General features: G+C 32.2%; 1 protein-coding gene across 1 annotated transcript; it reads right to left on the bottom strand.

The window, feature by feature from the left end:
* Positions 1-710: 710 nt before the first annotated feature.
* Positions 711-10,168, bottom strand: LOC116433796 (uncharacterized). Its single transcript, XM_031992293.2, has 3 exons — positions 10,154-10,168; positions 1,292-1,762; positions 711-853 (listed from the first exon to the last, which is right to left on the bottom strand). The coding sequence occupies exons 1-3, from the start codon at positions 10,166-10,168 to the stop codon at positions 758-760; spliced, it is 582 nt and encodes a 193-aa protein (XP_031848153.2). The 3' UTR covers positions 711-757.
* Positions 10,169-12,910: the final 2,742 nt, after the last annotated feature.

Here is a 12,910-nt window from a genome sequence, read left to right as displayed (position 1 = left end):
TTAGTATTTGATGCTTAATTAACCAAGATAGTAGACTTATCACTTACCACTTTTGTTCAGACATTGCAAGCTACGTGAGTATTAATTCAAACTTATTCGTAACTTTTCCCATACTTCCTCGTAACTTGTCCAGCAACCCATGTACAATGTAATTCAGTTATACTGTAAGTTTAAATTCCAATTTGAACGAGGCCGAAGGAAAGATACCAAAAGGTTTCTACAAAAGTACAAATATATTTATTAAAATATACATACATAGGTTACAATCATTTGCACTTGCATCGATTAGAAAGGTGAACATCACCTTCAAAGCTTATTGGTAACTCTTGACGTACGTTCATTTTTCGAAACGCAGAATACGAAGATGCAATCGAATTCCTTTCTTTTTCATTTACACCAATTGAATAAAGAAACGAAAATAAAATGTGTATATTACGATAAATGGTACTGATATTCCGATTGTTTTTGTACCTGTCCGTTTTGCAAGATATTTCCCAAATTGGTTACTCTAAAGTATTGCGAATAAGTAGCTAGGAATGTACAAGACTAAACTGTATCGGTATCTAAATCTATTTACGGAACCTATAAAGATTGTATAAGAGCGGTAATACTTTACATTACCAGGTGCGTAACTCAACGTTTATGAAATATCGTAATCGTTGAGCCATCCTACTTAGAAAGAAGTCTCCGTAATTTGAGATTCATATGTTCTGAGTATTTCGTTTGAAGGAAACATGTTTCGACGAGGTAAAGCTCTTCAATAGGGACCGCCAGAGCTCGATGGTGGTGCGCCGTAGTTGTCAGAGGGTGGTGATTGTTGGGGTGGCCCATATTCAGCACTCTGTTGTTCTTTCTGTAAAGAGAAGTAATAAATAGTTATAAATAGTAAAAAATGGTAACAAATGGTAATATATAATAATAAATAGTAATAAATCGTAATAAATAATAAAAAATAGTAATAAATGGTAAAAAATGGTAACAAATGGTAATAAATAGTAATAAATAGTAATAAATAGTAATTAATACTAATAAATAATAATAAACAGTAATAAAGTAATAAATACTGAGATTCCTCATTTCCTTAGTATCGAGAAAACATTGTAACACAAAGAAGTTTCAATCATTACAAAACAATATGTAATAAATACAAAAAGAATATGCTACAGTCAATAATTTAAACAAATCTGTCAAACCAAGTGAAGTTTCAGAAGGAGATGATAATTATTGATCTCTCTACCAAATATCATCGTTCATCGTCAAAAAGTACTAATTGCATAATACAATCTCTTACCTGAGTTTTGTATCTGATGAAATAGACTTCGGGCTTGCTAGGTTGCGTTGGTGCTTGCGTCGGCAACACCACTTCCGGCGCCTCTTCCGGTTTCTTAACCAGCACGTAGATCAAGGTCTTCTCTTCGTCTTGAGGCGGCAATGGCGGCAAAGCTGGGGCAGTTGGCGTCGGTGGTGTTGGTGCCTTTATGAATACGATCTTGTAATGTTTCTGTGGTGGCGACACGGGTGGTATGTATTTTGGTGGTTTATATTCTGGAGCTTCCGGCGGTGGTACGTGGACGTAAACGTGCTTGTGAACGACTGGTTGCTGTTGAGGTGGCCCATAACTGGGTGGAAGCGAAGGTGGCCCGTAACTACCGGATCCGCTCGGCAAACCAGCCCCGCTTGGTGGAGGGAAGTACGAACTCACGGGTGGTTCCGGAGCTGGTTTCGAGTAGACTGTTGTAGTAGCTACTAATAGTAGCGTGGTCTGAAAATTAATGCATAAAATGATTCATTGATAAGTCGGATTTTAAGGGAAGGCTAAAGAACTTTGAGCTATAGGGGCTTTGACTTAACATAAATGTAGCAATAGTTAACCAATTCAGATTGGATGAATGATTAATATTTAATGTTTGATGTTTAATTAATATTTCATGTTTAATGTTTAATATTTAATGTACTTTCCATATTTCGGGAGAATGAAAGATAAAGATGGTGAATTTTTGAGTCGTGCAACATTCAGAACCGACATATTGAGTTTTGTGACTGTTTAGAAGGGACTCAGTCGCATAATTTGAAAAATGTTTTTTAGATTTTAGAACGAGTCGTAGGTGATACTTCTTTGAATATTTAAAAACCGTCGAATAGTTAGAAATACTAGAATAATTTAGATCTATTATATGATAATATCTATATGTTGATATACGATCGAGATATGTTTTCAATTTTTGTTAGCTTTTGTATGTTCTTATTCGAGGTGTTTCGTAAATAGTTTTCAGTTAACTTTCTACATTGTGTACAAAAACATTTAAATATTTTATTTAATCTGTGAGTGGTCATTTTAAAAATTCAATCATTTAATCAATTAATAAATGATCAATAAACTAAGAATGAAATGATTTTATACAAAATTAGCAAGAAAGCCTGGTCGTTCGCGATATAGGTTGAACTCTCGAAACTTACAGCCACCAGAAAGTAATTCGGACAGTAAAAAATTGAGAAAGTGAACGCCTCGTGATGCGATATGTTCCTCAACGTAAGAAATCGGTAACACGTAATCATTGACTCGGATTTATTCGATTCCTTTGCGATTACTTTCACATGTAAAATGAAGCAAAAAATATGAGCAACGTATTGGTTTATAAAACATTATCACTGGTGTTTCGATGTTAAAAGTTTACAATTTATACACTCATAAGGACCACATTAAAATAGAGTATCCAAAATAGGAAAACTGTTAAGCAAAAATTATTTTATAGATCCTTAAACTATAATAATTAAGCCTGAACTTTAGAACTATATGTCTACGTATAATGGATCGTCATTTTATTTATACGAATTTAATTGTTGAAACTATAATTGATCATCAAAATTAATTATGCGGAGCTGTTGCTTCGACAGTTACCGAGATGAGCTAGCACCTTTCGCCTTGATAGAAACTTAATGTTCCGTGAAAGACGCGGGCGAAATAAATTTTGATTTGGTCTTCCTGTATTCGTGGCGGTAATGTACTTTATTTATGTCCTGAAGAAATACATTTAGGAGATGTAAATTAAACAATAATATTAAATTATGTAGGATTAATTGGTTTTGAATTAATATGAAGATTTAAATGATTCGATACTTCTGGAATATAACACATATTTATGTGATGTATCGATTGTTAATTAATTCGAAACCTAGAACGAGTTATTTTTATATTTACGATTATAGAATTTGAAAAACACTCTTTTGAACAAATTGTATGATCCTTGATTCTTTTCTGGTACTATTATTTGAAACAAATTTTCGCTTAAGATTTCACGAACGTTGAATATTTGTAAATTATTTCTTGTTGTTTATTACTGAAATTATTATGTTGGTTAATACATATTTTTCTATGAAGATAATAGTTTGTTTGACAATAATCATTAAATTCAATCGAATACAATTGAAATGTCTCGATGAAAGAGAATTCTCTTTTTCAAGAGAAACAGAAAGGAAAATGAAATCATTGTATACAAAGTATAATTAAGGTAATTATTTCCAGCGGATAGATCTGGAAAAATAGTTACCATCTTTTACTTTTACTTTCAGTTTCTGACTTTCTCCTTGCGAGCCTCCCCGCTCTATTTTTTCCGTCTATGTTGTTGAATTTTCTGCATTATTTTTGGTTAGTTAATTCAGAAATTTGGTGAGTAAATTATTTAATTAACGACTGCTACGCAATTCAATTTTTTAGTGAACATTTTTCTATTTCAATTCACAAAGGCCATCATTAATGTAGCTAGCATGTAAATTACATGTTAAAGCATAAATTTTAATGAACGACTTTTGGTATGCTTGTTACGCTTTACATTCCTTCTTCCTTTCATATTTCAATGCACTGTTTATTTAAATAATAATACTACTCAAACGATAACACGTTTCTCCACAAAAATGTAAGCATTATTTAATTGTTATAATCCGTGAAACCAAGGAAGTTTCGAACGAATGTTTTTTTAGAGACAACATTTCAGTATATAGATTAGTATGATGAAATGAATTTCCCTCAAATGAAATTTTAATCAAACCTAATGTCTTCCTTATGTTTTCTATACCGATGAATTAATTTCATTACCCCGGAACTATAAAAATAAAATTATTGAATATAAGTACAGAATTATAAATATAAAACAAAGTTTTCATTTCTTAATTCAAAAATTAACCAATTAACTGCGTTCGACCAGCATACACGTCATCTTAAAAGTCAAAATGATACTAATTCTTTCAACGATGAATCATTTATTTTCTCAGATAAACGTGTCATTCTTCTTTGTTTTTAGAATATATTATGGGCGCATTTCAGCTCTGTTTCACCAGTATACATTTCATTGTTTGATTTTCTTGCGTGCAGAACGAAAGACTTTAGAAACTAAATTCCACAGTTACCAGGTTCAATAAATTACAATTAATCAAAAAGAGAAGGTTTTCAATTCAGTTATCACGAATCCAGGGTTGATAGGCAACCAGTTCCAAGAACACTCTTCATTGTTCAGATTTCGTTTCGTCACATCGAGTTTCTAATTTACCCGAAACGCGGAGTCATGATTTAGCTTGATGAACACATCAAGCTAAACGATAGCGTAAGTAAGTGCAAGTAGGATGTGGAAGCAAAGTGTAACGGCTGACGTGGTGATCGCTTCGAAGTGTTCTTTTTTTAACAGGAAGCAATAACAGGTGTAATCGGCGCGTCGGGGAGGATAATGAAACGGTCGTTAAACACCGACCACAGGGAACAGTGAAATTTTCTCAAAGATGCGCCGACTAGTTAAAGAGCCATCAAGATCGGTAGCGGCTGCTAGTCGTTCCGTTCAATCCCGCTGCGTATTAGGAAAATACCAGTTACGTAAGCGTTACAATTTAACATGGTACAAAATCGGTTGCGAAACGGCTTTGCAGCACCACCCTCGTTGCACTTCTGGTGCAAATGTATTTACATGGTAGTTAAATACAGTAAGAACAAAAAAAACAAGTAGGGTAGCGCGAGGCGTATCGGATCGCACGATGAATCGGATTGAAACAAGAATCCAGTCCACAGTTGTTGTATCGCAGATTATATTTCTCATTTTCTCTTTCTTATTTGCTAAAGGAAGATTAAAAGAATTCTTTTTCGTTTCTCGTCGTTAACGTTCAAGTACTTTTAATTCTCTGATGTCAAATAGAAGATGATCGGTCCACTCTACCAAATGAAACAGCGTTAACCCCTTAACCTACAATATCGTGTCAGACTCGCGACGTAAATTTTAAACAGAATGTAACAAGGATAAATATTACTCAATTCTTTTAAATTTAAGCTGTTTGAATTTGAGAAATCTAAGTGTTATTTATTTGTTTTCAGTATAAATTGAATATTATTTTTCTATTATCAGTGGTTAACCTTTGGAGTAAACGTAGAGATAGTACTGTTGACCAAGCAGCTCCAAGTCTGAATTAATATTATGTTAAATTAGTGTTAATATTCATATTGATAATATTTATCAATATCTGTTAATGATATTTAATATGATTATTATCGTTTTACGATAGCTACTATTGTAATTTATAAAGAAATTAGTAATTGTTACAATTAATAACTTAGAAATGTCTTCAATTCACAAAGTCTGAACGGGTATTAATACCCGTCTAGCCGTTTACATAAATTTTTTAAACGACTATTTTATGTCTGACCGGCCAGTTAAGTATTAACACGTAAATAATGGGGATAGGTGAACAGAATAGTGAATGAAAAAATATACCAGATTGTTTGTTGTATTTTGTAACATGTAGTAGCGAGTATAATGGTTTGAAAAACCGTGCTAAAGTGAATCATTGAGAATCAATGGAATATGTAGAATTGGAAAAGACCGTGTTATACCAAAACGACGTTAAATGGAGCAGCATTAAGCGGCCCTCACTGTATCTACACGATGCCCAAATACGTGAGGACGCGCCCGTCTGTACACGGAATACGCGATTAACTTTCTTCTGGAAAACTATTTCGGTACTTTCGAAAGACCAAATTACGCTGAACAACATATATTTCGTATTCCAATAACCGGTTGGCGGTTCTTGTAGCTTTCGTCGCGTTGAATACGAAACGAAAACATTTTCCTTTAACACCCTCGGTTTTCGAAAAATTTAACCCATTCGAAAACAAATACAAATCGAGTATGCAAGGCAATAACTGAACAAAAAGATCAATTATACACTGTGTGTGCAATGATCATAAATTTCTTTTATCAGTTAATAATATAAATAATAAAATAAAGGTTCTGTGTAATAAAAGTATTTTGAGGAGCCAATAACCCCGTGATGTGGCGACATCTAATTTGTAGGAAAAATGTCTACAATGGTAATTTCTTGTCTAAATATTTTCTCTTTTTAAATTTTTCAGTTTAGAGCAAGGAAGAATTTGGCTCCTGAGGATCGTCTTTAAATAAAATCCTAATGTCGGTTAATTTTGAGAAAAGATCAATTTATTTAACAGTTTTTCTGTTTAAATAATTAAGGAATAATATTTCTGATAGTTTGATTCAATTTATTCTATGATTTCTAAGTTTTCGTATCAGTCTAGATGTTTAAGGACAATTATAATTTAGTTTTATGATAATTATACGTTACAGCTTAATCGACTCGAATACCATTCTGTATAAACAATTAATATTAATGCTCATGTTCATTTTATAGTTCCATAACATGGCAACCAAATGTTGTATTCATTTGTATCATGTTTAAACAAAACATCATACCATATAGTTAAAGAATTAATAACTCGTAACGTTATTAGAAAAACGTAACGAAAGTACATACATTAAGAAACGATCTTGTACCATTTCACAATCTTAAGAATCCGGGATAATAGCAGAAATCAGTTTCACTTTTTAAGTATTCAGTTCATTCTTTAAACTTATGAAATTAAGCTTAGAATAATTCTAGGATATTAGAATATTCAATTTTAAGCAAACTGTTTGAATTATTATGAAAAACAAATTACAAGCATTATCCCAAATATATGTAAAGAATTAGAAAATATAATTGATTACGAAATAATAATGTTTTATGTAACATAACATAACCTAATGGCGTGTTCTGTGCAATAAATTTATTCTAAAAGGTAAAAAAGTAAATTAAATATTAAACAGCTGAAGGGTAATATCAGATAAATGTACACTTTCTGCTAAAAGTTGCATTTAGTGAGCGTAAAAAAGTAACACCTAGAATTTTTTCTAGAATGATCTAAGGCGCTAAAGAGTGCGGTGAAATGGAACTTGAGTAACATTTAAAGACGCATTCCGGTCGATACGGTTCTTTGAATTAAATTTCTTTGGATCAATCCCGTTGTTAAATCTCAGGAGATTTAGAGCGTAAAATCAAGATACACAGAGAACATTATCACACATTATCATAAATTAGAATACTTTTAACCGATTTCTTTTGATTCCTTAACCAGACACAGCGTGTTAACAAGTTGTTTGATAGGAAACTTAGAGTTTCTATTAAGATAAAGATATTTGAGTTACTTCAGTGGTTTCTCTGTTTGTCGAAAGCAGTATATTTATTTAAAAATAATATTTAATGCATCTTACAGTCCGTAATCAACGAACTGATCAATATCTCACAGAAATCCACAAAATTTCAAACATAATAATATTTTCTGTTTATAACAATAATTCTCTGCCATCAATATTAAAATTATACAATTAAACATAAAAACGAAAAGATGTTAAGTAGATATAACATTTTTCAAAGATTAATCACTGTGTCACTTAAAACGAAAAGAATGTATCAAACAGTTCATTATGTAAATCGTGTGAAATATGGTGTGCAAACAACACAAAAATCAAATAAAAATCATTCTGGGGTTATAGAATATAAATTTTAGCCTTCTACGCCAAATATCGAAGTGAAATGTAGACATATCTGGAACATTCGAAAAGGTCCGGAGCCGTTGAAAACCGGTCATCGACGCCGCAGTAAAAGTATGAAAAAATGAAGTCTCGGGAGATCGGAGGAGCCAATAAAAGATATTGCACACTCGATCACACGTTGCGAAACCGACGCGAAAAAAATTGTACAATTTTGACCAAGTAAGTACTTTCACTGTAATCCACTGTACTCCGTTCGAAGATACGACGAAGAGTAATTTTCATCGAGAAGTAACCATCAGCTCGAAAGGAAGACGTATCGTGAGTTCAGTTAAGCGGAACGGGTTAAAAGTACCTAATCGATTAAGAAACGCAAGGAAAAGTTGAATGAAAATAGTTCACCCGTGCTTCTACAGTCACACTTTTATTGGATAGGTTCATGAAGATTTTCTTTCACTAACACCGAGTAACGAATATACTGGTCCAAGAAAATATTTAAAATATGACGTACAATAATGATGGACGCAGAATCTTTGGGGATGATAGATGTCTATAAATTTCATTGAAATCGAACAATATTCATGAGGTAGAATGATTTTTTGAGGTCGATTTCTTGCATATTTTAAATACTTTCGTGGACCAATGTGTATACGATGTCGCTGGAAAGTAATAAGATATATGTGCGTTTAATTTTGAAAATGGTTTAAGTCATTTTAAGCATCAAAAATCATATTTCATTATAAGTTACGCATATTTTGCAGTCATAATAAATTCTCATTTATCACGACTAAATACTTTTTGGAATATTTTGTTATATAGCATAAAAGTATGTTTTGATCTGTTTAAACACGAATCCTTAAATATCTCGAAATTAAATATATATAACTTAATTCGCTTTTAAAATTAATGGCACACATAATTATGAAAATAGTAGCAGAATCGGGTTAATACGATTTAAAAACACTTATGATTATGAAATGACTTTGAAATTACCGATACACTTACAGCTTTGTTCAAAAGTTTGAAGTGAGCATTTTAGGATTTCATAATAAACAAATTTTGTTTTAAGTAAGTAACTAAGACAATACTTAAGTATAATTAGTATAGATTTCAAAATGATTTTTTTCGGCGACAGGTCGAACGAACCAAAATTTGTTGGATATATTAGTAAATTATCTATTATTCTTAACTTAGTCTCTGTTTCGTTAAGAAAACTACGTCATTTTTATAAATAATTCAACGAGTGCTGATTAGACGGTCAACCTCTTAAAATGTATTCCACGAAACCCTAGTATCAATTCTAATTCGTTTCATATAGATAAAAGAAATGTCCACTTTCGATCGAAAAATCGATCCCAAAATATCCATCGACGAAGATAGTGTATCGTAACACATTCCATCCCACCGTAAATTTCAATTATATTTTTCTTACAAAGTGCATCGACATTTTAAATAAGCTATTAAGTTGTATTCAGGTATTCGGTAATTTTTATACATTTTATTTCGTAACATGCACCGCTGTCTTGTGGCCACTCGTGAAAATATCTCCTTACAAAAGTTGGTACGCAGGTTACTGCAAAGGTTTCGTGAATCTGTCATTCAGTTGTCTGTTATTTTCGTAAAGCTTCACACGTTTAAGTTCAGAAAGTGCTGGTACAACACAGTGGAAAATGTGTTACAATTTCGAGAAGAATAAAACCATTAGTTCAAACTTATTACTGACTTTTCCCATTCTTTCCCGAAACTTTTGCAGCAACCCACGTGTGCCTGCGTAGTACACACGACACTGAACGTATTAACACTAACCATACCGGCACTTTGTATATACCTATTTCTACCGTAACCAGTCGAGTAAGTGACAAATAAAAGTAAATGAATTACACGATAAATTGTTCTTAACAGAAACAGGAACAAGAGGAAGGACAAAAATTGTAAATCTAATTAATCCGGCAATATAGGAATCGATACGAAGTTGTAGAACTGAAAGCAGAATTTTCAATGAAATTTTAAAACCGGTCATTTGACCAGTTCGCAGTACAGTTATTGTTAACGCTAGATTTACGTTCACTGTACAGTTTGTTCCATCGATCTTAAAATAATTGATATTCGTTCCATAAGATCTTAGAAATTGAAGGTTTGAAAGTAGACAGTTGTACATATGTCCCTAACTGCATCAATCAAAATCGACTAAAAAATTGATCAAATAATGTTCATAAAATTCGATACTCGTTTCGTAAATCTAGCGTTTTCGTTGGGTGTTTAAGTTATGTCAATGTCGGAAGAAAAGGACTCACCAGATAGAGCAACATGCTCCCTCGTTGAATTTCGCGGCGACTAAGAAAGGTACGGAGCCGAAACGTGAACGTTGCAAAGAGGAACGTCTTTCACTGGCGATCTTTCACCGTTGTGTTGGCCGGATCGACACATTCGGACTTTTATACGGGCCTGTAGAGGGGAAAAGGAGCATCCTCGATCTTCTTTCTTCGCCTGTTCAATCATCGATCGGTCGATCTTCGTTCACAGGACTACGTAACCCTGATCTTATTACGATTAACGGCATCCCCGGATTTTTTTTTTCTTTCGCGTACAACGGAGTCACGGAGGCGAAATTCGCAAGAACAGTTCGGGAAACCTTGCGCCATTCAAGCAACTAGTCTCCAACTATGAACAAAAGGCACCGCCTGCCGTATCCAGTTATTTCATCGAGGCGTAATGAAGTCGTTACGGACTTCGTAAAATCTTTACGGTATTCGTTTAATTAACACCTCGCAAATAGACTCTTGGAGAAGTTTCCTTATGTGGTTAGCGCTTGCGTTGCCGATCAGAATGTCTCGATTTATCTGAATTTGATGCGATTAGAGTTCTGTGTAGATTCTTTCATTTTGAAATATAATTCAGATAATGGAGATCCGGAGCAATTTTGTGAAATTTTGAGGAGGGCAGACGAAAGTATGTAGAAGAAAGTTTCGAAATGAGTACTTTGGTACCCGGTTGCTACCGCGAGGGCTAAAAATTGGAGTAATGTTCTGGAAATTGTAGAATTATATAAAATCTAATTCCATATAAAATTGTATGTGTATTGTCGTTCAGATGCTTCTTATATTAGTTTTCATACACTGTTACAACAGCTACGTTCCCATTAAGTTTGATTCTATAAACATGTATTCATTTGATATTTTGCTAAAATAAAAGTGAAGTATGATTGAAGAATTTGTGTAACATTTTGGAGTTTTGTGGGATCATATTTTATTGTAATTTTGAATTTAATGTAACATACATATGTTTCTTTTACTTTGTTTTTTATATCCTAGTTTCTGCAGAAATAAATGTGTCGCAAGAGTAAGTGTAAAAAATGTTAATTATATAGTTCCTTATGTATGTGCAACTTTTGCCATTGCTTCTTATACATTTGTTGTTATTTGCATAATCTTAAGAATTTTGTAAATTTTATGTCGCAACTTCTGATTTATTCCAAAGTATGCAGATGTATAAAATAGTTTCAAAAAAAGATAGAGAGAGACAGGGAGAAGAGTGTGAGCGAGAAAAAAGAAAAGAAAGCTATTTTTATCTGTGGAGTTATTCGCAAGAAAATGTACTTAAAATCGAAATGGTAATCAACAGGATATAGAAAATAGAACAGGGCACTAAAACTAAATAAAATCTTTGTACTTACACAAATTCTTGTATACATCTCTTCTTTAACGTATTATTCGAAAATTTGTTCTAGTACATAGTAGGACAAGACTTATTCAGAAAATATCTATAAATTTTTTAAAATATTTTTAATATTAGTACTATTTCTGATCATGTCTTTAACATTTGACAACCAGATTTCACATTGAATAATTACATTAATTCTGTAAGATCAGTGCCTGTTTGTAAGGAAATATTAATAAAAAATACTCCTTAACCTGTTTTGAAGACTATAATATCAATTTATGTGTTGTCTATTAATTTGATATTAATATAAATATATATTTTTTAAGTTAATTATATATACTATAATTAATTATAATTAATTATATATTGTGATATGTATAATATATATTAATAATATTAATTCATTATAATAAATCTTCTATTTTGAACGATATTAGTTGTACAATCAATTTATCTGGATCTGTTTAATTCACGAGTAGGTTTCACTGAAATTTTATTACATGTTGAAATACAGATAGCAATTACGTTCGTAGAAACATAAACGTCATACCGTTTTATGTGCCCCTATAAGTAAAGGAATTGTAACCGCATAATTAAACGCAGTCGAACGTGTAATACAAATGTATACCTATACAGATATGTAACAATTACAACTACAAAAATACAACGTTATATTATTTATATAGGCAACGATTATCGCGGCTATATAAACGAAACTGTCGTAAGAAGCGCGTTAAAAGGAAATGATTGGGAAATGAAAGGAAAAGTATAATGGTAAAAGCAGTCACCATTTTATCGAACTTGTTCATTAAATTTCATGCATTCTCTTGTGAGAACATTGTACCCAAAAAATCAGTTTCTATAATAATGTCTTGGAGAAACACCTGTTATTTTTCTAATAATTAAGTCGCTCAGAAACCAATTTCAGTCCGTTTTTTGATATCTTCTAATTTTTCTAAATTTTAATGGAATAAATAATATTCTTTTTAGTTATTAAAGGATTTACTCGTTTCTTCGTCTCTTCTAGGTCAGAAAACCTTTCTTTTTATAGCTTTTGAGAATATTGTATAAAAATTTCAGAAGACAAAACATTAATTTTCTCAATTTTTGATTTCTGGTCTTAACTGCATTGGCTTCTGAGCGACTCAATTGCACAAAGAAGAAATCGAGAATGGGTCACTTTGATCCAGTCTTAATTATTTTCTGGATTATTTCTAGGCTGCGTGATCTAAGCACATCTTGTCCAAAAAATATACAAAACGACTACCGCGCGAATTGGTTAAACAATGTCCAGTGAACGCATGATCCGTTGAAAACATTGCTCTCCTAAAGCAACGAAACGATACTTAGTTCTAATCAAAAGTAAAAGTCATCATCGAGTCATCGAGACC

Source organism: Nomia melanderi, chromosome 14, assembly GCF_051020985.1.
Source record: "Nomia melanderi isolate GNS246 chromosome 14, iyNomMela1, whole genome shotgun sequence".
NCBI lineage: Eukaryota > Metazoa > Arthropoda > Insecta > Hymenoptera > Halictidae > Nomia > Nomia melanderi.
Note: the sequence above shows the minus strand (reverse complement) of the source record. Positions and strands in the feature narration are given on the sequence as shown.